The sequence below is a fragment of the Suillus discolor genome, assembly GCF_016758755.1.
Source record: "Suillus discolor strain FC423 chromosome Unknown F5147scaffold_12, whole genome shotgun sequence".
NCBI lineage: Eukaryota > Fungi > Basidiomycota > Agaricomycetes > Boletales > Suillaceae > Suillus > Suillus discolor.
The window spans coordinates 251081-277544 of record NW_024541259.1 but is presented as its reverse complement, the minus strand read 5'-3'; the positions used below and the strand labels follow the sequence as shown (position 1 = coordinate 277544).

Here is a 26464-nt window from a genome sequence, read left to right as displayed (position 1 = left end):
CTACAGGGTCAGGCGCCACAGTACTTTCCAATGACGTTCCATAGCATTTGTGCACGTACTAGTAAGTCACTGATACAGAAGCTTTACGACTCCAAAGGAGCCATTACATAATAGCATCCTTTGCAGGGTATCGACATTGATCAACGTTAACCGGAACCTTCGAGGGTAAATCGCTAAGTATAACTCAAACATTATCTAGCGCCTTCATGTGGCACTTCAAGAACTCTGATTTTGACGCCAAGAAATCCCTGGCAACGATACTTAACCGGACTGCACCGTAGTACTACCGTGACCGTGCCTTATTTCAATAGACACGATAGCGGCCGTACCGAACAGTCCCTACAACAATACGCGGAATTAAAGACTTATCGAACCGACGATGGTTTTGGTAACTGCAAGGATGAAGCGTGGGTTCTCGGTTCAACTTTACTCAATTCTCGGTATAAAGCTTTCCAACTGGAGTCTGGTGAACTGGCTTTGGACGAGGTCACCCGACCTCCTGACATCCGCGTCGTGGAAACACCATGAATCCCGATCATGACTTCCCTCCCATTCCTACTGGACAGTCCTCCCAGTCTCAGGCACACCCTTCTCAATCCGAAGTCCAAGAACCCTCGCCGTCCGTGGAACCCGAACGTGTAGACAGAGCAATTAGTCCGCACAGTCAATTCGCGGCCACTGAGAAGCCCCCTCTTGGTAGTTCAGAGTCAGCGGGAGATCGTCCGCAGAGTCAGGATTTTGTGGCGTCTGATAAGCCCCTCATTGGCAGTTCAGAGGGACAATCACCAGGACGGACACCAGCTTATGGTCGATATCCAGAATTTGACATTTCTCAACCTCCTCCGGTTGCAAGAAATGGCCTGAGGGATGGACAAATCAGGCGTGGACCGTCGCGTCGCTCAGCTACGGGCCATGGTCGTCCCAATGGATCAGGCATAGGCTGGATAGTGCCCGAAATTGAAGATAAACCTCATGTTTGTGTTGCTAGCATTTTTGTACCGCCATTAATCCTGATCCTGACCTCACAGCGGCACACGATCGGATTTCGGCTCGCCCCAACCATTGCTAATGCGAAGACTGAGAGGGAGCAATACGCCGCAAAAGGTTAGTCGAAAAGGTTAAATAACACCTTTTCAGTTCGATATTCTGGCTTGGATGTCTCCTTGTGTTCTGACAATATTCCCTTCTATGAAGCACGAGTTACAGGCCTTGCATTGAACATTGCGATAGGGTTGCAAGTAGCCCTTGGGGCACTCACTACCGGTATTTCGGCATCTTTAACGGGTAGACAGGTTAGTTCAAAGAACTCCATAAGGGTTTATGACAAACTGACCCCGAGGTCATTGAACTAGACTTCGATTGGCATATCTATTCTTGGTGTGTATTATGGTCTTCCAAATCAGATCCTGAAAACTAATACACTCCAGGCGGCATGACGACATTGGTTGCTTCCTACCTCGCTCGTACACGGGGATCAAATGAACCAGAGCTATCCATAACTCGTGTTAAGGACCTGGATCATTTCTTGAGAGACTGTTCAGCTTTTGATATGGACAAAGGGCACGAGTATGGGACACCTGAGCTGGATGCTCAGTTAGACCATCTTAGAAGAAGGTTCGAAGAACTTCTCGGAAATGCTGACGGGTAGGGTCATGTTGTGTTTTCGTTACTCGGGCTATGGCTGACGATCCGCTCTAGGCAGCGAAAACTTTCTCCGCCAGTGTGAATACAATTGTTCTAGGTTCCTATAACACACATTCTACGAGGTCCCTCACCGTTCATTTTGTCCAATACCAATCTCCGAGTGATTATCACTTCACTTTAGCGGTTCTCTCATGATACATACTACGCTCTTCTAGATACGATATGATTGTAAGTCGCTACTTGTTCGATAATACACCAATTGTTCTGGTATACGATTTCTCACAAGTTCGGATAAGATGCTAGACCGCTGCCTTTGTGATGCAAATAATATTTAGTTTTCTCAAAGGAGCGAGGGACCACAAGTGGCGTTAGGGCAGCAGCCACTTTTCCTAATTGATACACGGGTCATTGTATGCTTAAGCCTTAACATGTGGAGAGTGATGCCTTATTTTTATCTGATCCTACCATGTGAACGGTGGAAGTAAGTACTAGTGCTGTGCTTACCGGTCCCCGGAGCATATGACAGCTTTGATTTCCATTACCCAACATCGTATTCAGGTTAGACCGGTCGGCCGGCAAGCCGTCGATCTTCAAAGCTTCACCCATGATTGTGACTTCGTGGCGCGTTGAGCACACGTGATACTGCCCTCTGTGCACGTGATCCTCTTCTGGTAATAAGTTAGAGTTGGGGGTGCGGTGAACAATGAGCAGCATTTCCATAGTTCGTCGAAATATCCAAGATGAAGACCAAGAACAAACAGACAAAGTTTCCCGTTGTGAGTTCCTGCGACCAAGCGCTTAATTACCGAGTCGTAACTAACTCATATGTTCGAGGACAGGCACGAATCAAGAAGATTATGCAGAAAGATGAGGAAGTCGGGAAGGTTGCGCAAGCTACGCCAGTGGTCATTTGTATGTCTTCGTACACCTATTTATCTCTTATCTCATGAATGTGTCTTTGCTTCTAATATCAACTTTTGACGCCCGATAGCGAAAGCATTGGAATTGTTCTTGGCTATGATTGTGGAGGAGGCGGCTAAAGTCACGGTTGAACGGGGGGCAAAGAAGGTTGAAGCTTATCACTTGTGCGTTTATTGCTACTTTGACCGCGATCTTGTCGTGAATACATATACACAGAAAGCATGCGATCGAAACAACAGAGATGTTGGATTTCTTAAAGGAAATCGTTGAATCTGTACCTGACCCTTCAGCGGGCGGTACCATTGACCTACAAGCTGAGGCGGCAGAAAACGCGAAGCGAAAGAGGAGCAAAGCGAAGAAAAACGGAGTGGCATCTGGGGATGGCCCAAAGAGGCGGCGGAAAAAGAAAGAGGATGTTGACATGGAGGGTGCGCCAGAAGAGACGATGGGAGAAGTAAAGTCTGAGGAAGGAGATCCTCGAATGGAAGACGAAGATGATGCACGTGAAGAGTCATCGTCTCGTCCCCGGCACCGACGGAGTGATGATGGCGAGGATGACATGCCATACGTACCGCGGTGACAAAGGTGTTCGGTGTGAAGTGTGCGCTGTAACAGCTTTGTGATATTTATCATTCTCATCATATCCCATATCCCTTCGTCCATCATATCTGACAAGTTGTACTGTACAACATAATCTAGGACCTACACAAGTTCTGCCTCTCCTCGAGCAACCAATTGCTCCACCACCGAATACAGGGTCAAAGATATATGTCCTTTCCGCATATCTAATGCGGTCCCACTGTAGTCTGATTAGAGAAATCGACATCGGTCAATATTCAGCAACATACTCTGGCAGCCGCACTGGTGGACAGTCCTGTCGAGCAAGTACAAATACTGCACGACCCTTGTCTGGTTCAGTAACTAGATGCGATTGTGATTGTGAGTACCACTCTTCTCGGTGAAACGTTGACTTCCATACCCATAGAAGGTACAAAAGGAGGTTGATCATCAAGGGTCTGCTGGGTCTCTGGCAAACTCTGCAGAACCGAATGGTAGAAATGTTGATCAGTCAAACGGGCAAACCTGGGGACATGATTAACCACCATGCTACTTCGTAAGAGGGCCACAACATACCGACGCGCGTGCTCGACTTCACTTTCTGAGAGTTGCTGCTGGACTTGAGGGTTGGTCATGATATACCGAGCAAACTTCTCGATCTGTAATACATGATGTAGTATCTTAAAAAGGGACTGGAAAGGAGGAAATGACCTTGAATAGACGGGTGCGGAGGTATGACCTCACTATGAATTTGACTCGTTCTACCTCCGTCTGAACGAGCACGATGCGAAAGTGCTCCTCCTCAGAGGATGAGGGGTCTGTGCGAAGGAGCTGCACAGTCTCAGACTACATCAGAGTCAGATTTGTCTGTTGGTCATTCCAAGGTCACGACATGGCTCACCAACCTGACTCCTGATGTGGTCAAGCAGTCCTGCCAATAATTCTCCTTCATTTGGGAGAATATCAGGCGAGTGCCGCTCGTTCATCCAATGTCTTATGAGTTGCTGTAGTGGCGTTTCTTCCTCTTCCTCGAACATGAAGGGAGGTGCATCTGGTATTTCTGCACCGTCGTCATCTCGTGAGGCTCGTCGAAGTCGCTCCTGAAAGGTATTATTGTTAGCAGCACCGCCGGGTCGGTCGAGGTTCGTGAAAAAGTCATCGTCGTCGACGTCCATGAATCAGGTGTTATGGGATCTTGGTTCTGCAAGAGTTGTGCGTCGTTCGCGATCAATAAACGGCGTTAACGCAGTCATCACCCGATCGCGTTTCGGTAATGTCGTTATCAAAATCCATACATGTGTAACATAAACAATCTCGACACTATAGTACATAGATATGTACAATACGAAAGCAGGAACAGCAAAATGGCATAGACTCGTTGACGCTGCAAGTACATGATCCACTTTAAACGGATTCAACGCGAGAGATGCCCACGACATGATGCAGAATTCAATCACGCAGCATCATTATCAACAAGCTTTCCGCAAATGATATATTTATTTGAGAAGTGGTCAATCCATCCTGTGTCTCGATATGAGTGAATGTCGCTATTGAAGCAACTAGTTCAACCTCACCTTTCATGTTCTCGCTAAGCAATCGGTAATGCTATAAGCAATGCAAAGATGAAAGCAAACAAGCCCTTACATTTCGTCTGGTCGGAGATCCTGGAGCTTGTCAAGAGGTTGGTCAACCGCCGTTAGCATTTCTGACGGCATATAAATTAGGTGTCATGTAAGGAGTGTCCAATAGTTCACCCACCCAAATCGAAGGACTGCTTGGCCATGCCACGAGATGCGTCACGACCTGCAAAATTACCATACATGCCATCTATAGAGTATGCCTCAGTCCTGATTTAATGAATTGACGAGGCAAGCAGATGTACCTGGCCCATAAAAGTTCCTCCCCGCTGTTACGTCGAACACGATACCGTTGATGGCGAGTAAAATTCTACCTCCGTTCTTGCCGTCGAATGGTTCCAATGTCTTCGGGGTATATGTCTTGAACAATACAGTGGGAGGGTGTTCCTTGGGCATCCATGAGTAACCATGCTTGAATTCGCTTGGGATTGTTTTAGGTGTGGATGTGGAAGGGAAAACAATCTTCTGCACGGAGTAGAGAATGTAAATGAGGAGAGCTGAATTGACGGGGGTACTGAAGTCAAGAGTGTACGCCATGACGACGTCGGTGGTGGTTCAATGCAATAACTTACATAGTGCGGCGCCGGCTTGCGGACGAACCCGCTCGGCGCTTGAAGTCACTACAGACGGTGACGTGGCTTCTCTAATTAATATTCGTAAATTCATGGCGACATGCGGCCACAAAGTTCCCATTCCGGTTCAGCATACTCAATAGTATACATACTTCTTTTTATATGAAAAAGAAAAAACCTTGGGTCCCGAGAAGGCCATCCTCATGGCTACAGAATCGACGCGGATGGGCAGAAGCCTCAGACACTAGCGCCTATAATCACACAGACAGCAAAGACACCAACAGCCAAGCAGCAGCTAGGAGGCATACCAGAAGTTAGGCAAAAGCGGCCACCACACTGTTCTCTTTTCGCCCTTGTCACCCACCCCTTTCTGTTGCCATCTTTCCCGTTATCTCTTATGGGCTTTCTGGATCTAGACAAGCGAGCTGTGAGCTAGGGGAAGCCTGAGCTTCGTGTTCTTGCAGTTTCAAATTTCAGGTATCGAACTCAAATTTGCAAGTTTTGTTAAGCTGATACTAGCATATAAGAGATGGTCTCTTTCTTGTTGCCCTCTGAGGCACCATTCTATGATGGACATGTCCTGGCGCGTTATAGTCGTATCTCCCAAAGTCTGCGTTGGTTTGAAGTCCCAATACAACACTTCGTTGTCCGTCGTGCTTCTCAACTTCCACTAACCGCTCTTATCGTTATCGTCATTTTCTTCGATCATAGTATCCCGAATGGAACGGTTTCCGCACTAATTTTTGAACCCTATCCTCACTTATTTCACCAGCACACTGTATGAATATTGGTCTTAGCTTCGAGATACAGTCGCGGACTGATGGTTCGCAGCTGTCTACCCGCCGGGACAAGCACACGATGGATCGTGCGGTCACGTAGTTCTATGGAATTGTAGGATGGGCGCAATTGCGCAGCTCCAGTGAGTGAAGACGAGCGTCAAGTAGGTATGAACAGCCGAGAACTTGCAAAGAAAAGAAAAGAGACTAACTAGACAACTTTGAGGCTCGTCGCACTATGAATTGCCACTTGTTTACCTGTCCTGCGCTTTGAAGAAATCCTTGAGCCTAGAACTCGGCGCGACCGACTCCTCTAATGTGCATGGGATGTCTTCCTTTCAATCGACAACCGCGTGCTTGTTTACTCGAATACCGACATGTTGCCGGTCAGGGTGGACTGTACACCTTCGGATGCTCTCTAAAGAAAGTGTATCCGCAGTCGTGCACAAGAACCGGACTCTTGGAGCGCACGTTATACGTCTTCCGAAACCATGCAGGCAACGAGGTAAACAAGTCTGGGCCCGAGCTGGTCCACCGATACATAACTTCAAGATTGCTAAGATTGTTTAATTCAGATCCGCCATCGCGCAAGGGCACCGTGACTATGTGCACTGCGCCTGCGTTGGTAGTACACAGCACACCACGTCGCTTTCCTTGGCATCTCTGCAGGTCCTAGCTCATGCCCTGGATGAGACCCTCCTAATCGCGAATGCTTCCGCTGTTTTGTGGTATGGGTCTTCCGAACAGGCGAGTATTTTACACGTTGACGAAGAACAATTTAAAGATAACAAGAGAACACAACGAAAAGATGGTGAGCTTGACAAACCTCTATGGTCCAAAAAAGGTTGTCGGACAGTGGAACTGCCATGACCGAATCGACGGACATTTATTTTCCTAGACCTGTACCCTGGAAAAGGGTACAGGAGCTTCCTTGGACCCCGAGAAGAAGACCGTCCTCGTGGCTACAGCATTCTCGACTGAACAGAAATAAAAGCATTATTAGGAATTTTGCTCATAGGACGTACTTATGAGTCACTAGCCAGGAATTCAACAAACTTGTCAAAAAGATTTGGATAATTCTGACACACTTGTCACGGTCCGAGGACAAACTGTTGCGCCATTAATATTCTGCCAGGGTTCTGCCAAACCGGTTCTGCCCGGCAGATGTGCTGGCAGAATCCGGTAGAGTGCATTCTCACATTTACTACTAGGTTAATCAGATTCATTGCATATGTGAATCTCACCGAATTCATAGAGTAAGTGGTCGTAGATGGTCGTTTTCATCAAAAAAGATTGGACCTAACCGGAATATCATGCTTCGACAGATCCGCGCCGTGTTGACACTGCTATTGAGCACACTGGCTGGCCTAGCCATCTGTTCGGAGAGTCCAGATCAGATCGTAACCTTTCGTGCGTTGCACAATGCAACCGCCTTCCTTCCTTATCACTCGCCGCGAGTGACACATTTCCCTTTGTTGTTCTTATGCGGGAAGCGTGGAACGGGGGTACGGATAACCAGGCCAACAATGGAAGATCTCAATTCAGTTGATTGGGTCGAAGCTTACTCCAAGGAGCCATGATGCTTTCACAAACCCTCGGAGGAATGTGACGGTGATGACCCATCTAAAAGCTCTGCACATAATCGAGATCTTCGCTGGTGTTGAGACGTGTGATGCGTCTGACTCACGTTGATCATGTGGATGGAGATGCCTCTTATAATGTGAAGTCATTTTGACAAAGAGGGTTTCCAACCTCCCCTTCATCAGCCGGTCGCTCCTGAATTTGCAAACCGTAGTATCTTGTTTATAATTTTTAGGCGCAATGCCGCCACTGCAGCCTCTCTCCACCGCTGAAACGCCAGTTCATCATGAACCCAAAAAACTTTCTCTTACGCGCAAACTAATTTTACTGTTTATGTTCTGTCTTGCTCAGTTCCTAGATACCGTCAATAACTCAGCTCTCCTCTCCGCAATCCCTGCACTCGAGACATCCATGGGTATGACTGAAAGTCAATACACCTGGACCATGAGTGCATACCAGTTGACCTTTGCATCTTTTCTGCTTATTGTGCGTGTCCATCCCATTGATTCTGATTTTACACTTCAACCTGAACGTATTGCTCAGAGCGGCCGCATTAGCGACGTGTACAACCCAAGTTAGTACTATGCTGTACTTTTCAGATAGTGACATTGACGGGCTCCCAGAAATTGCGTTTGTTGGGGGTGTATCTTTTTTTGGTGTCATCTCGCTGTGCGCCGGATTTGTTAGTGATACCATTCCGATCATCGTTCTCAGAGCGCTGGTTGGAATAGGTAAAAATTTCCGTCGGTCTGATGGCTTTGGCTGACAAAGATCGCTTCTCAGCTTCTTCGATGACAGTCCCCTCGGCCTTGGCACTCCTGGTCAAAGTATTTCCCGAGCCGCTCGAACAAGCTCACGCAATAGGGGTATTTGGAGGCTGCGCCTGCATTTCTAACTGTGAGAGTTTCCCCTACCTGATTACCATGACTAACTTCATGGTTCCGTTCCATAGCCCTTGGTCTCATGATTGGTGCAATGTTTGTCCAATGGGCATCTTACCATTGGGTGTTCTGGTTTATGGCCATCGTGGCTGTGCCAACGGCTCTGGCGTGTGTCTTCATCATACCGCCAGAAATTTCAAACACTAAAAACAATGTTGAGCCTGGAGTAGCGAAATGGAAAAGCCTCGACTTACTCGGCGTGACCATCCTAACTGGTATGAATTTTCAGCATGCTCCACTTCGCATCCCTCACGAGCTCCGATAGTTGCCTTGATTTTGTTCATCTTCGCTGTGACATCCGGCTCTACTGATGGTTGGGCATCTGCAGGAGTGCTTGCCCCGCTAATCATATCAATCTTGATGATGATCGGGTTCTTCTATTGGGAAACACGCATACCTGTGGACACAGCTGCAATGTATGCTATCAGGGATGCTTGCACCTACCACCGATCATTGGCTGACCTTGTACTAGACCACCCCGGACATGGTTTTACCCCAATTTCTCGATTCTTTTTGCCGTCGCGCTCTTGCCATTCCTTTGGTGGACCGCAGTGTTCATGATCTTTATGACCCTGTGGCAAAACGCATTTGAGTGGTCGGCAATATCATCGGCTGTACACATGTAAGGTTTTCACTGTCACTCTATGTTTCCCGTCATTTAGACTGTTTCAACTTACCAGGCTCCCGATCGGTATCACAGCTTTCATCATGAGTTTCACCGGATCGCTGTCTCGGATCTTCAGTCCGAAATGGATTATTCTGACAGGCCTATCTTTTTGCATGGTCGCGACCGTATTGCTGGCGCTTGGCGGGGGGAAACCTGAGGACTATTGGCCATACATATTCCCAGCTTTTTCTCTAGGGAGCGCAGGGGTCATGCTGGCATTTACGCACGCAAAGTAAGTCCAAATTATCGTGGTTTTATAACACGTTCTGATTGCTGTAATTACAGTATTGCTATTTTTCAAACCGCACCTTCGTCCATGGCAGGCACAGTTGGTGCCATCTTTAACGGTGCTCTGGAATTCGGATCAGCGATTGGCCTCGCTGGTGTCAGCTCAATAGAGACATCCGTGGAAGCCATCCACGGGGGCTCACACGAGTATAAAGGACGAGCCGCAGCATTTTGGTTCCTCTTTACGATTGTCTCTATCCAATTCATTTCACTGTTGATATTCTATGACCGCAGTGCGGACCACGCACCCCAACCAGATCACGGCAACCCCAGAAATCCTGTCCGACGGAGCACGGACTCTGACGAAAAGCTTAGCGACGCGAACGCGACCACGATCGAACAAACTGAGCTAACGTATCTGCCGGTGTAGGTTCTTTCTTGGTGACTGTTACTTTAGACAACAATCTCCATTGATGATGTATTTTACTACTTTCTTGTTCGTCGACTTGCAGAATAAATGTGTTTTTAATTTCATTATTGGGGTAGGGTAAACTTCATACTGTATTTTTTATATAATGTACCCGCTACCCATCTGGCCATGGGAATATCAGTGGACTGTTATATTGTAAATATATATATTGATGGATGCCCATTTCCCAGGGCTGGGGCGAGCTGGGCTAACTCATCTTGACACTGGTGGACACGTTTGACCACCATTTACTCGTCACTCAGCAAGACATGTATTCGGATACATGAACCTTTGTTATAAGGTAGATACACATCCAATACATATGTAGCGAGAGTTGGTATCAGAATGTGCTGCTTAAATTTGTTGCATCGTTTGAACAACAGTTAGGTGGGCGGGAGAAAGCGAGGGTGGGTGAGACGCATCATGCATCACAGTACATCGACCTGGAGGTGGCTGATATATGAGCAAGCGCGAGAGGAGATGCATCAACAAGCGAAGAGAGGGGTGCGTACCGACTGTTCTATTGTAAGAGCACCAAAAGACGATCACAGGTTCGTGTCATATCGATGCATTAAACAGTGCAACCATAGCGCTCTAGTGATGCGTGATCGGTGCAATTGCACTTTCCCTTTGCTCTTGCTGATGCATCCACAGTTTCTTATAAACAATCAAGAACAGCGGGCGTGAACAAGGTAGTCGTTGGATAATGTGACCTGAAATCATATTGTCAAACTATGTGGCGGCCGACTCGGACTCGCAGCAACAATTTACTTAACGTTGTAGTAATGCACAAAAAGGAGGTAATCCAAAAGAGAAATCCCACAGAACAAATTTCGATCGTCGGAATAGGCTATGAGCTGTTGACACGGTCAGCACAAGGCGTTTGCACTGGAGTATGACATTTGGAACTAAAACACTCGCGCAATATTTCGACAGGTTCGTCGTGCATGAGGCCAATCAATTAAAGTCGGACCGTGGTCGGTGGCGGTGGCAGTCGCACCAGTGACGAGGAGTTGTGAATACGTTATGACTAGGAGTTCTCCAACTTCGTAAACTCGTGGCGGCGGCCGGGTTCCCTCGCCGATATGGTACTAGATCATAGTGTATACTTCAAAACGCCTTGGGTCCCGAGAAGACCGTCCTCATGGCTGCAGCATTCCCGGCTAAACAAAAATAAAAGCATTGTTAATTCATGCGGTGTACTTACTAGGTAGTACTAGGAACAAGTCAAGATGGAAAACGCACGTTGTCACACGTGACAGTATTGTCACGCAGGTTCTCAGGGTGTCCGCGAGTGCAGCGGCAGGCATTGTGCAATCGTAAATGTTTGTCTATTCATAGCATAATTGATAATTATTTCTACTCTACAGATAAGGAGGTGAGTTGCTCCAAGTCACATCGACTCATGCTACTATGGATGGCCATAACTTGAAGGTGACGAAGATTAATGGAAGTTTTGACTTCATTGAATCTGTGGCAAGATTTGGAAGGCCAACAACAAATCTGTAAACACTAGGTCCAGATGGTTTTTGCACCCAGGTTAATTCCAAAACTACATTCGCAATTGTAAGACACAACTTGAAGCATTGATGTCGCCGATCTACAAGCCAGTTTTGTGCACCTTAGACTTAGAATGTTGACGATGATCTTGCAGGTCCAGAATCTATATCACTTGATGAGGTCGACGCAGCATCTGCGCTACTAGAACGTGGGCAAGACGCCATGCATGCATGAAAGTTGGTGCACGACGAACAACATACGACAGGACCTCTGACACCTTTGATGGGCCCCTGACTATCTGCAACACCTCCTGACTACAAGTCCCTGACCTAGCGGAATGCAGTTAACGGAAATGAAGCGTTGGAGGGTTAAGATTATGATTTGGAGCGAGGCTTTCCACCGAGAGTTGCGGCCTGTTGACGATAACGTCATGATCACACCTTACACAGTGGTATGTGGACGCGCTGATGAGTCTTCTAATGGTGTTTACAATTAACTTGTGTCACCTTGCAGTGCTTTGAGAAATTTGCCAAGTTGCGAATTGCCTGCAACACCCAGCACTACCGACAGCCACTAATATTCCTGTCTCTTCATTCCCAACGGAACTGAGAGTCCACGTCCAATTGGTCTGGGCCTTCACTGCGGGATTTAACATATCTAAAATGTAAGTTCGGGTAAGACTCGTGCCACCCTCTTGCAAACCCACCCCTAAAGGCTGAGTGATTTTCCCTTCACCCTAAGGCTAGCCGTGCGGTTTGGAACGCAAAGTTGTCTTGTACATACGAAATGGTATCAAGAATCTGAGCGTCACAATCTTGGGGCTGAATTTATTCTGCTGAGGCAAAGTACTCGTGCTTGTTTTTGTGACGTTGATAATGCGACGAGGGAACAAATGCTTGAATAGTATGGTACATACTAAAGACACAGTAACCTACACTAATCAATGCAATAAATCTGTGCTTGAGTCCCGTTTGTGTAGCCGAACCTACATAATCTACATTATGATAGTCGGGTATACAAGTTTCCCGTGATGGTGCAAGGATGTCCGGGAGACCCACCGTAAGTCAAACATGCGAGTCGTATGTCCGACTTCCCTCAATACACAAGGGTCCAAAAGATAGTAAGCTCATACTACTTACACATGAATTCATGTGCTCACATGAGTAGAGGCTGAGAGCACACAATCGAGATCTTCGCTGGTGTTCACAGTGTGTCTAAACGTTGGTCATGGAGATACCTCTTATAATATGAAGCCATTCATCCATTTTGACAGAGGGTTTCCCAACCTCTCCTCCATCAGCTGGTCGTTCCTAAACTGATAAACTGCAGTATCTTGTTTAGATGCTGCCACTCACGCCTCTCTCCTCTGCTGAAACGCCAGCTCATCATGAACCTAAAAAACTTTCCTTTACTCGCAGACTAACTTTACTGTTTATGTTCTGTCTCGCCCAATTCTTAGATGGCTTCAGTAACTCAGCTCTCTTCTCCGCAGTCCCTGTACTCGAGGTATCCATGGGTATGACTGAAAGTCAATCCACTTGGATCATGAGTGCATTCCAGTTGACCTTCGCATCTTTTCTGCTCATCGTGCGTGCTCATCCTATTGATTTTGACCTTGCACTTCAACTTGAACGCATTGTTTAGAGTGGCCGCATTAGCGACGTATATAACCCAAGTTAGTATTATGTCATACCTGTCAGATAGTGACATTAATGGGCTTGCAGAAATTGCGTTCGTTGGGGGTGTATCCGGTCTTGGTATCATCTCGTTGTGCGCTGGATTTGTCCATGATACTATTCCGCTCATCGTTCTCAGAGCGTTGACTGGAATAGGTAAACATTCCCGCCGGTCTGACGGTTTTGGCTGACGAAGATCGCTTCTCAGCTTCCTCGATGACAATCCCCTCTGCTTTAACGCTCCTGGTCAATGTATTTCCAGAACCGCTTGAACAAGCTCGCGCAATAGCGATATTTGGAGGCTGCGGCGGCGTCGCTAACGGTGAGAATTTCGCCTAGCTGATTGTCCATGACTAGCTTCATGGTTTCCTCATCAGTCCTCGGTCTCATAATTGGTGCAATGTTGGTGCAATGGGCATCTTACCATTGGGTGTTCTGGTTTATAGCTAGCGTGGCTGTGCCAGCGGCTCTGGCATGTGTCTTCATCATACCGCCAGAAATTTCAAACACCAAAGACAATGTTGAGCCTGGAGCAGCGAAATGGAAAAGCCTTGACTTACTCGGCGTGACCATTCTAACTGGTATGATTTTCAGCATGCTCCACTTCGCATCCCTCACGAGCTCTGTTTAGTTGCCCTAATTCTGTTCATCTTCGCTGTGACATCCGGCTCCACTGATGGCTGGGCATCTGCAGAAGTGCTTGTCCCGTTGATCATATCAATCTTGATGGTGATCGGGTTTTTCTATTGGGAAACACGCATACATGTGGACACAGCTGCAATGTATGTCATCAGGGATGCTTGTACCTACCACCGATCATTGTCTGATCTTGTGCCAGACCACCTCGGACATGGTTCTACAACAATTTCTCGATTCTTTTTGCCGTTGCGCTCTTGCCACTCCTTTGGTGGTTCACAGTGCTTATGATTTTTAGCACCCTGTGGCAAAACGTATTTGAGTGGTCGGCAGTATCATCGGCTGTACACATGTAAGGCCTCGACTGTCACTCCATGTTTCTCGTCACTCAGACTGTTTTTACTTACCAGGCTCCCGATCGGCGTCGCAGCCTTCGTTATGAGTTTCACCGGATCGCTGTCTCGGATCATCAGTCCGAAATGGATTATTCTGACAGGCATGTCTTTTTGCATGGTCGCGACCTTATTGCTGGCGCTTGGTGGGGGAAAACCTGAGGACTATTGGCCATACATATTCCCAGCTTTTTCTCTAGGGAGCGCAGGGGTCATGCTGACGTATACGCACACAAAGTAAGTCCAAATTGTAGTGGTTTCATTAACACGTTCCAATCACTGTAATTACAGCATTGCTATATTTCAAGCCGCACCTTCGTCCATGGCAGGCACAGTTGGTGCCATCTTTAACGGCGGTCTTCAATTTGGATCAGCGATTGGCCTCGCTGGTGTCAGCTCAATAGAGACATCCGTGGAGGCCATCCATGGGGGCTCACATGAGTATAAAGGACGAGCCGCAGTATTTTGGTTCCTCTTGACAGTTGTCTCTATTCAGTTCATTTCAGTATCAATATTCTATGACCGCAGCACGGACCACACACCCCAACCAGACCACGGCGACCCCGGAAATCCTGCTCGACGGAGCACGGACTCTGACAAAAAGCTTAACGACGCGAACGTGACCATGATCGAAAAAGCTGACCTAGCGAATCTGCCGGTGTAGGTTCTTTTTGATGTGACTGTTCATTTAGACGACCATTTCCGTTGATGACACATTTCTTTTTTACTATTATATTATCCCATTAGCGACCACACTGTGACGACCTGCAGGGTAGATGTGTTTTTTATTTCATTATTAGAGGTAGGGTAGACTTCATGCCGTATTTTTTGTTAGACCCGCTACCCATCTGACCATGGGTATATCAGTAGACCGTATTGCACATGTGTGAGAGACATACAATTGATGTACTGATCAGATCACAGATAGGATTTGACGCCGAACTTGGTTTGACCGGGTTGGATGCTGTTTGGATGAAAATGGGTGACTAGTATAATTTCCTTTCAGGGCTGGTACTTGGTTACTACTTTCAGCCAGCCTGAGACGCAGCTCCCTTCGACCCTTGCGCCAGTCTCTGAACGACGACAATGAGTTCTGCATATCCAATCCAGTCGTCACGACAGTATACCCCCCACATACGCTCTCAGTGCGAGCACTGTAACGTTCAGGTTGAGTTTCCAGTGCCGTCTCCTACTCCGGCACAAGGTACATTGTTGCGCGTCCGTTGCTTTAAGTGCCAATCAACCTATACACATGCGTTCTATCCTACGCAACTACCACCTGGCTACTCCACTATGTCGAGCTCAACGTTTCCACACAATTCGATGGGTTCTGGAAGTACTCCACCTTCAAATGTCAAGAAAAGTCGTAAGATCGGCACGCAGGAGAAACCTTTGGAAACAGGGTACTATGACCTTCTAGGTGTTCCCATAGATGCAAGCACAGATGATATCAAGAAATCATACCGTACGACATACTTCGATTGATGATGATAGACTTCTCACTTACCTGCTTATCAAGGACGACTTGCAATAAAGCATCATCCTGACAAGAATCGCGATGACCCGCACGCAGAGGAAAGGTTCAAGGAGATTGCCATTGCGTATCAGACACTATCTGACCCAGAGCTCCGCAAGAAATATAACGAGTTCGGTCCCAAGGAGAGTCAGCCCGAAGGAGGTTTCGTTGACCCGGAGGAAATCTTTGGGGCGATGTTCGGTGGAGAGAGGTTTGCGCCAATAATTGGCCAGATCAGTCTTGCAAAGGATATGAAAGCTGCCCTACAAGAGGTGGAAGAAAACGAGGACGAAGACAATAAGGATGTGAAGCGTGATGCAAAGGGTAAGGAGATCCTGAGTGAAGAAGAGAAGGCTCGAAAGGAGGAAAAAGAGAAGAAATTGGCGGCAGAGGTACTCCATTTCTTTTTCCGTTTCACAAAAATCTCACAACAGTGTTCTTAGAAAGCAGCAGCTCGTGCAGAACGAGTCCAGAAACTGTAAGATTTCATAATCTGCGACTCTGTGACATTAACGGCTTTTGCAGCGTGGAGAACCTCGGGCGGAAACTAAGCATATTTACCGAGTCCGCAACAAGTCCATATGACCCTGATGTTACAAATAGCTGGCGCACTATCTGCCAGCTTGAAGCGGAGTGCGTATATCATGCACATACATGTTGTACTCGCTGAAATTATCTTTCTAGGGATCTAAAGAAGGAGTCTTATGGTGTCGAGCTTTTGCAGGCCATAGGCTTCGTATATGTCTCAAAAGCAAAGCATTATCTTGCTACGAATCAGACATTTTTGGGAGTCGGTGGTTGGTTCCACAATGTCCAAGGGAAATACCACGTATTCAGCGAAACGTAAGTACCGAGAATTGTTGACACTTTCTCAGATTGACATTAGGTAGTGTGTCAACACTGCGATCGGCAATCGAGTTGAAAAGCGTCTTTGATCAAATCGCAGCAGCGGAAAAAGCTGGAAATCTCACTCCGGAGGAGAAGAAGAAACTGGAAGAGCAGGCTGCTGAGAAAGGCATTCAGGCCCTTTTCAAGGTTCTTCATTTTCTATTCGATCCCATTGACACGTTTGACGACACTGTTAGGGAACGAAACTTGAAATCGAGTCTGTATTGCGCGAAACTTGTGATCGCGTGCTCGAGGACCCGACAATATCCCGCTCTAAAGCCCAGATGCGGGCTGTTGCGATGCAGATTCTCGGAGAGTCATACGTGGCTACGAGAAAGGACGTAGATGGACATCCAGACGAAAGTGAATACGTGAGGATAGACACAAAGAGCAGTCGAGAAAAAGACCGCCAACGTTCTTGATTCGCTCCCTCTGCATTCGTTTCGCTATACCAAACAATGCATCTTACTCATAACTTACTCACACTCACCTAATCACTCTTCTCACTTCGTGCATATCCATGTCAATCATACATTCCTTGTGTCGTACTTCTCATACTCATGGCTAATTAAAATTATCCTAGAGCTCGCCAGCAGCGCCCGGTTGAGTATCTGTGCCGACAGGTGGCGGCGGTTCACTAGATTCGGCAGGGGTTTTGGTTACCTGGGCATTCTTGCCTTTCCCCGGCGGAGGCGGATGGTACACCTTTTCCTAGCATAAACGCTCAGTATGGGTATTGAATCGAGAGAGACAACTAACCTTTTTCTTCTTAGGTTCCGGTTTCGCATTTGGATCTGGGTATGCCAATTTCTCTATTTGTTGCCACTCTGGAGACTCAGCAAAAGCCTTCCGAATCGGCGCCAATAAGCTATCAATCGCCTTGTTTACAGCTGTCTTGAGATCACCAGGGTGAACCTTTTTCGCTGCAAAATCATCCTCCAGTTCCTGATAATCCTTGTAATGACTTGGAGGGCCACCGAATTTGCCCTCTCGTCTGATGGTAAACATCGTCCCCTCCGGTGCGTCATCGTCTACAAATGGATTTTGGTCGCCAATGGCACCCTGGCCTTCTTCACTGTCCACGCCTGTCTCTCCCTTCCGACGCTCGATGCGAAGCTGACTTATCGGTATGAGAACAGCTTTAATGAACGCGAGAAGTCCATTCTCTGTGATATTTCCCTCCTCGCAGAAAGCTTTCTTGATTTTGCGCTTGACAGCTTCGGGAGGGTCAAGGAAGTCTATCTTCGAATCTGGATCCGAAGATGACATCTTACCCCCCATGAGACCTGGAACCATGGAGTTCATGAGGTGAGCACGTTTGGCATAGCCTAATCGAGGAAGATAGAGTTCTGCGAATGTGAAGATTTTACGCTGCAGCCAGGAGACGTCAATCGGTAGTCCATTATCTGATTCGCAGATGCACACACCTGATCAATCCCACCAAACTGGAAGTCAACGCCAAGGTACTGCTCATCAAGAGCCTGCAAACCAGGGTAAAGCAAACCACTGATAAGTGGACTCTCGACTTGTTTTACAACTTCGGCGCCAGCCTTCTTTGCATCATGCTCTGTCACGGTTGCGCATAATCTGTAGTTATCGAGGTTGTACTCGCGAGTGAGCTGGTAATCTGAGCCTTGAACGAATATTAATTTTGATGTGGGTATCCCTAATGAGGTGAAGACGGTGCGAAGGATAAATTCGTAGTATTTTGTCCGATGTGCGACAAGTTCTAAGGGAGCCTTTAGGTTGTCGAGGAAAGCGTGTACATCTATTGAATCTTATTCAGTAACTATTTCTTGCATGAAGTTGTTTGACGTACCAGCAAGTAAGATCTTGACCTCCACACCAGCTCTCAAGAAATCAGCGATTTTGGTCAATGGGACGAAGTAACCGATGTGTGCTAGAGAGCATCTTAGTTATCGGCTTGATTTGGCCTGCCAAGAATATTATACGTACGCCGTCCAGTCGGTGCGGTACCTAGTCAACGCATGGAGGATCAGTTTGAATATTCGATCAGAAATGAGCGGGCGTACCCCAGTAAGCCTTTGGCAGTCTGCCTTCTGCGAGAATAGCCTTGATCAAGTCACCGCCCAGAACCTCTTGCACCCTCCTCGTGATCAAGTCATACTTTGCCTCTACGTCCAACGTCGACGCCATGCCGGTGATGTCGAGGGTTTGAGTGTTAGTTCAAGTGAATGTGAGTCAATATATGACTCACAACTTGTACTGGTCAGTCACTGCCGCTTTTGCCTAATGTGGCAGCGATTCGATTCAATCCCTGCGATAACAACACTCCTTGCATGATCCCCATTCACACATAGAAAAATAGCAGAAACTATGATTGCCGGATTTCAAACTTTATTCATATGCCTGTTTATACGGGGAAATATACGTCTCTTCTACATATACAGATCCGGGTGCCACTCATCAACAACGCACGTAGCGGTTATGAGGGTTAATAACGCGGCGGAGAGAAAGGTGAAAGATTCAATGGTTAAAACGTTAACGCCTCACTCATACAATATTATATTTAAATTTTCGTCGATGTGTTGTTGCTTAGCTTGGAGCGTAGACGATAAAATTATGAATCAGAGTGAGTTGAGGGCTTGACTCGGAAGTGAACATACTAAGCCTCAGCCACTTCAAAATCTATGTTTTGAATATTTTGAATTGATAGTGTAGATAAATCGAGAACCTAGAAGATCGCGTCGCATTTTTTTTGCAGATCGTGGTAAATCATGATGAAAGCTGATAGTAAATGAGAAGACTTGAAGCTCGCGGTGGATCGAGAATTCGGACCAAAGTTAACGGGCACGTGATCATGGCGCGTTCAAGTCGCAAATTATGTAACTGACGCTTAACTTCGACCTTTCTCCCACTCCCCCGTAGGACTGCCCGCTATACATCCTACCCACATATATCGGTACAAAATAATCTTTCACAATTCAGCATTATGCTTACAGTCATTTCTGCATTTCAAACCAAACGCGCGGGACGCCTCTTTGTGCACACGGTCACCCTCTCAACATCCTTTGAGCGCTTCCTGCCGCGCTGGTTCAAAGGCTCGCTCGCTCTTTTCAAAACGCCCTTGAATGCAACGCTATTCATTGTGATCGTTTTTATCCAGCTCGCCCTCAACGCATACAGGTACTTCAAGAAACATAACTGTCAAATGGCCAAAGACAAGAATACAAACAGGAGCTCACATACTCAGACTGGCTCGGAGAGGTTGGAAGCCGATGTATCAATCAACGAGGGAAACAGAGAAAATTATTTTGGTGATGGAACCTTTCGGAACATCTCCTCAGTAAGCACCATATCCTGTTCTTCTGGGACCTCAGATCTGACAGCATCCGTCACAGTCACAGTCCCTGGAGTTGCAACTGGTAATATATTTCTCCATACCTCGGGCGATCTAATCATCTGATAAGACGTAGTCTGCTGTATCATTGGCGTCATGTATAGCCCCTCTGACTCGTGAAGACTCAAACATACACCTCGATTCCGCGACAAGCACTACTCGCACGCGTCATATCCGTCGATTAGTGTCCCGCATCAAGCTGTACACCGCCAGCGATGAGGCAGTCCACTTTCACGACAAGGAGATCCGAAAAATCAACTCGGAGTATCGTATGAGTGAAACACAGGAAGAAGAAGCTCTGGTTCAAGACTCAAACCGGAGACGGATCCTACGGGTTTCAAACCAGCCGCTGGTTCGGCAGGTGACACGCGCCATGTCTTCGGTTTTCTGCACCCCACTACGTCTTCCGAAAAATACTGCGACTGTCACGGTGGCCTGTTACACCCCTGAGTCTGTCGAACGACCTATCAGTGATGTAGTCACATTCACGTATCCACCATATCCAATCAGCAAGGTGACCAACTCGAATGAAAGGAAGTGGCCATGGCAGACGCGGGGGTTGTGTATAAAAGCCTAGGCAGTCAACTCATTGAGATCTCTCTGTAATTATCGTAGAGGCTTCGTTTGAATCCATCACTTCGAGTCTTTGTGCTCAAAATGGTCCGTGGTTGGGCCTAATAAGCACCGGACATTGTAGGGGCGTGCACTTCGAGTTTTCAAGGTGGTCTGTGCTTAGGCCACAGGCCCAAGGAAACTACATAGTATAAAGACAGTACAGCATGATGAGGTCACGTGACCGGTACCTACATATAAACACGCCAATCAACAAAGAAGTCGCGTTATTCACCCTCTTACCACTACCACCACCAAGTGCGATCATCTTCTATTCATCTAACACACCACGCACACATACCATAAACTATAATGTCTGGACGCGGCAAAGGTGGAAAGGGTCTCGGAAAGTAAGTATCAACGATATTTCTTTGCGAGTGATATCTAACTGAGCTTGTGTAGGGGCGGTGCCAAGCGTCACCGCAAGATTTTGCGTGACAACATCCAGGGTATTACCAAGCCTGTATGTCCTTGCTGTGATGCACAGCCAACACTTGTCTGATATTCCGCAGGCTATTCGTCGTCTTGCCCGCCGTGGAGGTGTGAAACGTATCTCGGGCCTCATCTATGAAGAGACTCGTGGTGTTTTGAAGATCTTCCTTGAGAACGTGAGTCACCCCGACTACTGGCTGCGGAGCCGTCAGCTGACTCCTTGTAGGTTATTCGTGACTCGGTTACATACACTGAGCACGCCAAAAGGTAAGGATCTAACTGCTGTGGCCAGTGTTAGTTCTCACGCTGACGGTTGGCTATTTGTCAGGAAAACCGTGACGGCGCTTGATGTTGTGTATGCTCTTAAGCGCTCCGGTCGCACGCTCTACGGCTTTGGGGCATAAGCCTTTTATATTTATTCTTACTTGTGCAGTTTCGATTTGTTGAGCAGGAGTTACCAGCTGGTGGTGATCAACGATAGCGCTCGTTTCTGGTGTAGGATTTGCGTGATATGTTACTGCAGCTCAATGTTACTCGCTAGGTCTACAATATGATGTACACTATTCTTGTCACAGAAGCACTCATGCCATGTATTAGACAGTGACCAGAAGTATGCAAACTAACTGGTGAAGTGTACTGTTGACTGCGAGTCGCCTGCATCTACATATTGTAAGGACGGAGCGATTTGCAATATGGTGTCGACGCCATGTGCGCGCTCCACTTGAGCCCCTTTGAGGCTCCACTGTGACCATCATTCGAGTGCTCCTGCACTCCAGTGTCGACGTTCGATGCCCATAGAACTCATCGATATCCGTCATGTCTCCGGCATCAACGATGCTGCTGAGTCCTGACTTACTTTCAAACGGCTTAGTGCGAAATGTGCGGGCGTGAGTCTTAATGGTGGGTACTGTTGGCTGCGAGTCGCCTGCATAGTTTATTAGTTTAGATGTGAGTTAGTAAAAGTGTCAGTTCGATTATGGAGCTTGTCTTGCAATGAGAAACTGTAGTTCGAGGAACACAAGGGACTTTGTGTGGGAGTAAAGGAATTTGCAAGTAGTGAATCGAGTGCAAGAGATATTGATATTCGGCCCCATGGACTGAACAGAGTTGCGGTACTTGTACAGTATACAAATACGTGCCCATGTACCTGACTTGTGATAAAGGACCGATAGAGCGTAATAATGTTAGTGTCGAAAGCGGGTTTGCCTGCCCAAGGATACCGATTAAGTCCTACCCAGCCAACCGCGACACAGCCAGTAACCTTCTGCAGAGTCAGCCCGGCTTGACTCCGGTTTGATATAATGTACGAGGTGGAAGTTAGGTTCTAGATGTTCCTTTCTGAACTCTTGCAGTAATGGATGAGCAAAATGCTTCAACCTAGAATAAATATGTCAGATACGAGCGGCTCGTCTTCCGGACAACGAAGGACATACAGCAGTATCCCGCCGCAGGACGCCTTCCCTCGTTCATCTACTGTCCTAACAGTCAATGCACCTTTTGCAAAATCGAAGACCGCATGACAGATGTCCAAACTCATTTGTGAGTCTCGTATTTTACTTCCCGAAAAATTCGCAGCCATATCACTCAACACGATATCCGCTGTACCCTCAGGATTTCGTGGACTCTTCAGCGCATCCCGTACGATACGCGCCGAACCCGGAGCTAGAAAGTCCATCTGCAGCGTCTGCACGCCTGGTATTGGCATAATCGGTAGCAGATCTAGTGCAACAATTTTTCCTCGCCTGGTAGTCTTGTTCATAGGTTCGGTGCTCCAGGAACCGCGTTTCTGCACCTTCGTTTCTTCGCGTAACCCGAAGTCTTCTGCGTTGTCTGCCGCTTCATGAGTCCACCCAAAGTTTTCCGCGACAACCTGGCTCCAGCCGCCTGGAGCTGCACCAAGGTCCACGACACTGCGCAGGCTAGGACGTGAGAGGAAGCACCCCCACTTGTTATTGAGCTCGATGAGCTTGTAGGCAGCGCGTGAACGATAGGATGATGGTGAGGAGAGGCGCGCTTTGACAAAAGGGTCACGGGATTGTCGTGCTAGCCATGCTGTGCTCGACTTCTTGTGCAAAGGAAGCGTCGGGCGGAACGACATCAGAAATCCAAAAATGAAAGATCCGCAAAAAATCCGTTTGTACACGATCGAGAAGTGGTTGTTTGTCAAAACCCTTAGAACCAAACATCAATGCATCACGGCTCTGGCACAAAATGTACTTCTGCATACTTTTTGAAGTGGCTGCGATTCCTCTGATTTTTAAATGCTGCAAAGTGCATGTGCAAAGTGCATCAATGTCGTGCCTAGTCACCATCAATTGATATAACAGGTACCGTGGATTCCATCTCTCTTCCTCCCACACAACCTGTGTCCAATCTGCTAACTCTCTCAACGATTATTGCGATGTCTCGACAATATGCTCCATACGGCCTTTGGGAGTCCCCCATCACAGCTGATGCTATCGCTGAGGATGTATGTTTCACAAATCGTTTCAGATCGCTTGGTAGTATCTGAAACTGATTTGCACCGTAGAGCGTCTCTATGAGCGACATATTTGTAGACCCAGTCACGAAAGATATCTACTACATTGAACAGCGTGCATCAGAAGGTGGTCGATACGTGCTTCTGAGTAACCAGACTCAAAATGAAGTCTTCGCCAAGGACTTCAATGCACGCACGCGCGTTCACGAGTATGGTGGAGCTGCTGCGATCGCTTATAACGGGACTGTCTACTCTTCAAATTTTGCGGACTTCCTTGTCTATGCCGCTAAAGATGGGAAGATTAAACCAATCACACCAGGTGCTTATGTTGATATTCCGGACTACAACGCCGTACTAACGTTCCGTGCAGAGGATCCGAAGAAGATCTATCGCTACGCAGATTTATCTGTACACCCAGTCCACACTGACCTACTTGTCGCAGTCTTAGAAGACCATACACACGACACACCGCAAACTGTGCGCAACTCTCTTTGCGTCATCAACTCCGCAGCTACGACTGTCACGCCCTTGGTTTGCACTGAGAATGCACAAAGAGAATTTTATGCAGCGCCGACCTTCTCCCCTTCTGGCGATAAAATCACATGGCAATTCTGGGAGCACCCAGACATGCCTTGGGAGGGAGGACAGCTCTACGTGGCTGACGTCCACTACAACCCCAATACCCATACACTTAGCTTAAGCAACACGAAACTAGTAGCTGGTAGCGCTAGTACAATCAGCGCGTGTTACCCCTTGTGGGCTTCCAACGACAAGCTTCTCTTCACATCTGACGAAGGCAAGGAGGGAGACAGGTTCGCAAACCTGTGGGAATACACTCAGGCGCGCACAAAACCAGTCCTCTCGTCTGTTGTGCAGCAAGACTTCTGCATGCCACCTTGGACGCTTGGAAATTACCCATTCGCGTTCCTGGACGATAATGGCACAAAAGCCATTTGTGTTGCATGGCGAGGTGGCCGAAGCGTCCTCTATGTTGTTGATATCACCACAGGATCCTACAAGGAGATCAAAGACGAGTCCTTCGACTTTGTAGTTGTCGAACATGTCCGGCGCGTGTCGGAATATACTTTTGTCTTCACAGGACTGCAAAGCAACGCCCCTGGCGCAGCCATGCTCTGTACTCTTACTGGACCATCATTCGTGCCCGATTTTCAGGTACTCAGATCTACCGCATCGACGTCCGCTGCACCGTTCCCTGAGGGTATCATTTCGCTTCCAATCCCTCTTGAACTTAAACTGGCGGGTGACAATATTGTGTATGCCGTATATTATGCTCCAAACAACCCGGCGTATGCGGGTTCAAACATTCCAAATGAAAAGCCTCCCTGTGTTCTTGGCGTACACGGCGGACCCACAGGATTAGAAACCCAGAATTTGAACTGGTTGAAGCAGTATTTCACAAGCAGAGGATATGCTTGGTAGGTCCCGGCGCACTCTGTAGGATCATCATGCTCATCAATTGCAGGTTGGATATAAACTACGGTGGTTCTTCGTGCTACGGACGAACATATGTGTATGTAAATGTTTATCATCATCTTTTACATGGAGCAGCACTGACGATGTGACTAGGGAGCGCCTTAAAGGGAACTGGGGTATCACCGATGTAAGCGACTGCATCGAAGCAGTCCAATCGCCCGAACTACGTTCCCTCATCGACACCAAGCGCACTGCGATCCGCGGCGGGAGCTCAGGTGGATATACTGTCCTTGCCTCCATTTCCCTCGCCTCCTCTGCGGCAAGTAAACCCAAGTTTTTCGCGAGTGCCACAAGCAACTTCGGAATCTCAAACCTGGAGCTACTTGCAGACGATACACACAAGTTCGAACTTATGTACATGATAAAGCTTCTCGGTGGTACGAAGGAAGAGATACCACATGTCTATCATGACCGTAGTCCAGTGTATTTTTCCGCGAGAATTGAGACACCGTTACTCGTAAGTTTTTGTGCTGATGAAAGTGCGTTCTGATAGGTAGATCATGTTTCCGACAGGTCCTTCAAGGTAATGATGATGAAGTTGTTCCGCCCGCACAATCGTGGACTATAATTGATGGGGTCATTAAAAACAAGGGGCATGTTGAGGCGTACTTCTTCGATGGTGAACAGCATGGGTGGCGCACCTCGGAGACGATCAAGAAGGCGATTGAGTTTGAGAGGGAATGGTACGAGAAGAGCATGGTGAGGGCCTCTGTTAGTAAGTGAGAATGAAATAGCAGCAGTGTGTTATGACAACTCGGATGTATGAATAGTATGAACGAAGGGAATGAAACAGATTTGTGCGCGATACATGTTCTTTTCAACGGGGCTCACTGATGACTGGTACTAGTACTATATGATGCGCATTGTGAAGATGTAGTTTTGATCTTGGAGAAGATCGTAATTCCGCGCCTACTAGTGCAGGCGTTTGTTTGGCAAAACCATTGGATCCAAACAAACCAAGCTTTTGGGTCCAGAATGACAACTAAGTGGGACATCATCATGGTTGTCTTACTTTTTGCTGGGTATTGTCAAGTGGACTCCTCCGGTCCTGACGAGGTGTCTATCAGAAGATATTTTTCATGTCACGGTCGACCTTAGTGCCGTTGAACCAACCCTGCTTCCTACTGAGCCTCCACTGGTAGCTCAAACTTCAGGCTTGTAGCAAGTACGGGACCCTATCGGGTCGCCAATCTGTCGTGGTACCGTTACTACAAGGCAAACAAAGGGCTTAGATACGGCTCCACCATTCCTATAGCTTTCTGGCTCTTTCTTCCGGGGCCGGCACGATACACTCCTTGACTCGGAGCTTTTGTTCACGGAGACGAAAAGTAAGTAAGTATTTGTTACTTAAAGGTCGACTGACACATGTCTCTCCATCCAAGGCGATTCCGAAAGAATTGTGCGATCTTTAAAACATGCTGGCAACAATTCTGACAATGACCCGCCGGTGTAAGATGACGGCGATTGGCAGTATCACTTAGCTC

The 26464-nt window shown here is 47.4% G+C and overlaps 12 protein-coding genes across 12 annotated transcripts; 8 read left to right on the top strand and 4 right to left on the bottom strand.

Moving 5' to 3' along the window:
• Nucleotides 1-131: 131 nt before the first annotated feature.
• On the top strand, nt 132-1914 carry F5147DRAFT_681183 (uncharacterized protein). The gene is made up of 6 exons (XM_041436358.1): nt 132-974; nt 1029-1104; nt 1195-1292; nt 1353-1377; nt 1428-1644; nt 1699-1914. Exons 1-6 carry the CDS (start codon nt 525-527, stop codon nt 1724-1726), a joined length of 894 nt encoding a protein of 297 aa, XP_041295874.1. The 5' UTR covers nt 132-524; the 3' UTR covers nt 1727-1914.
• Nucleotides 1915-2258: 344 nt separating this feature from the next.
• F5147DRAFT_47400 (histone-fold-containing protein) lies at nt 2259-3312 on the top strand. The gene is made up of 4 exons (XM_041429914.1): nt 2259-2420; nt 2484-2556; nt 2636-2729; nt 2782-3312. Exons 1-4 carry the CDS (start codon nt 2385-2387, stop codon nt 3143-3145), a joined length of 567 nt encoding a protein of 188 aa, XP_041295873.1. The 5' UTR covers nt 2259-2384; the 3' UTR covers nt 3146-3312.
• On the bottom strand, nt 3207-4353 carry F5147DRAFT_47404 (Sld5-domain-containing protein). Its single transcript, XM_041429915.1, has 6 exons — nt 4029-4353; nt 3835-3969; nt 3700-3782; nt 3545-3648; nt 3414-3486; nt 3207-3364 (listed from the first exon to the last, which is right to left on the bottom strand). The coding sequence occupies exons 1-6, from the start codon at nt 4296-4298 to the stop codon at nt 3268-3270; spliced, it is 762 nt and encodes a 253-aa protein (XP_041295872.1). The 5' UTR covers nt 4299-4353; the 3' UTR covers nt 3207-3267.
• Nucleotides 4354-4388: 35 nt separating this feature from the next.
• On the bottom strand, nt 4389-5408 carry F5147DRAFT_681176 (cytochrome b5-like heme/steroid binding domain-containing protein). Its single transcript, XM_041436357.1, has 5 exons — nt 5006-5408; nt 4882-4950; nt 4768-4828; nt 4698-4711; nt 4389-4644 (listed from the first exon to the last, which is right to left on the bottom strand). The coding sequence occupies exons 1-5, from the start codon at nt 5295-5297 to the stop codon at nt 4577-4579; spliced, it is 504 nt and encodes a 167-aa protein (XP_041295871.1). The 5' UTR covers nt 5298-5408; the 3' UTR covers nt 4389-4576.
• A 2521-nt stretch (nt 5409-7929) lies between these two features.
• F5147DRAFT_788947 (major facilitator superfamily domain-containing protein) lies at nt 7930-9955 on the top strand (the record flags this gene model as incomplete). Its single annotated transcript, XM_041443006.1, has 8 exons — nt 7930-8263; nt 8313-8420; nt 8473-8586; nt 8642-8845; nt 8896-9046; nt 9103-9252; nt 9311-9529; nt 9583-9955. The coding sequence occupies 8 exons, from the start codon at nt 7930-7932 to the stop codon at nt 9953-9955; spliced, it is 1653 nt and encodes a 550-aa protein (XP_041295870.1).
• A 2934-nt stretch (nt 9956-12889) lies between these two features.
• Nucleotides 12890-14862, top strand: F5147DRAFT_834969 (major facilitator superfamily domain-containing protein; the record flags this gene model as incomplete). The annotated part of the gene is made up of 8 exons (XM_041443941.1): nt 12890-13120; nt 13188-13326; nt 13379-13492; nt 13548-13751; nt 13802-13952; nt 14009-14158; nt 14217-14435; nt 14490-14862. Exons 1-8 carry the CDS (start codon nt 12929-12931, stop codon nt 14860-14862), a joined length of 1542 nt encoding a protein of 513 aa, XP_041295869.1. The 5' UTR covers nt 12890-12928.
• A 354-nt stretch (nt 14863-15216) lies between these two features.
• F5147DRAFT_681140 (DnaJ-domain-containing protein) lies at nt 15217-17168 on the top strand. Its single transcript, XM_041436356.1, has 7 exons — nt 15217-15663; nt 15718-16106; nt 16158-16192; nt 16240-16347; nt 16399-16557; nt 16605-16749; nt 16800-17168. Exons 1-7 carry the CDS (start codon nt 15285-15287, stop codon nt 17022-17024), a joined length of 1440 nt encoding a protein of 479 aa, XP_041295868.1. The 5' UTR covers nt 15217-15284; the 3' UTR covers nt 17025-17168.
• On the bottom strand, nt 17169-18900 carry F5147DRAFT_681136 (uncharacterized protein). Its single transcript, XM_041436355.1, has 6 exons — nt 18636-18900; nt 18559-18579; nt 18422-18502; nt 18030-18370; nt 17362-17973; nt 17169-17313 (listed from the first exon to the last, which is right to left on the bottom strand). Exons 1-6 carry the CDS (start codon nt 18757-18759, stop codon nt 17182-17184), a joined length of 1311 nt encoding a protein of 436 aa, XP_041295867.1. The 5' UTR covers nt 18760-18900; the 3' UTR covers nt 17169-17181.
• Nucleotides 18901-19470: 570 nt separating this feature from the next.
• Nucleotides 19471-20621, top strand: F5147DRAFT_681134 (uncharacterized protein). Its single transcript, XM_041436354.1, has 3 exons — nt 19471-19909; nt 19965-19988; nt 20040-20621. Exons 1-3 carry the CDS (start codon nt 19556-19558, stop codon nt 20538-20540), a joined length of 879 nt encoding a protein of 292 aa, XP_041295866.1. The 5' UTR covers nt 19471-19555; the 3' UTR covers nt 20541-20621.
• A 182-nt stretch (nt 20622-20803) lies between these two features.
• F5147DRAFT_47207 (histone-fold-containing protein) lies at nt 20804-21481 on the top strand. The gene is made up of 5 exons (XM_041429913.1): nt 20804-20925; nt 20978-21038; nt 21088-21183; nt 21234-21274; nt 21336-21481. Exons 1-5 carry the CDS (start codon nt 20888-20890, stop codon nt 21409-21411), a joined length of 312 nt encoding a protein of 103 aa, XP_041295865.1. The 5' UTR covers nt 20804-20887; the 3' UTR covers nt 21412-21481.
• A 650-nt stretch (nt 21482-22131) lies between these two features.
• F5147DRAFT_681131 (ribosomal RNA methyltransferase FtsJ domain-containing protein) lies at nt 22132-23171 on the bottom strand. The gene is made up of 2 exons (XM_041436353.1): nt 22441-23171; nt 22132-22384 (listed from the first exon to the last, which is right to left on the bottom strand). Exons 1-2 carry the CDS (start codon nt 23103-23105, stop codon nt 22231-22233), a joined length of 819 nt encoding a protein of 272 aa, XP_041295864.1. The 5' UTR covers nt 23106-23171; the 3' UTR covers nt 22132-22230.
• A 63-nt stretch (nt 23172-23234) lies between these two features.
• On the top strand, nt 23235-25842 carry F5147DRAFT_608061 (Alpha/Beta hydrolase protein). The gene is made up of 6 exons (XM_041432373.1): nt 23235-23477; nt 23538-23805; nt 23857-24922; nt 24970-25017; nt 25074-25437; nt 25494-25842. The coding sequence occupies exons 1-6, from the start codon at nt 23409-23411 to the stop codon at nt 25701-25703; spliced, it is 2025 nt and encodes a 674-aa protein (XP_041295863.1). The 5' UTR covers nt 23235-23408; the 3' UTR covers nt 25704-25842.
• The last annotated feature ends 622 nt before the right edge of the window (nt 25843-26464 follow it).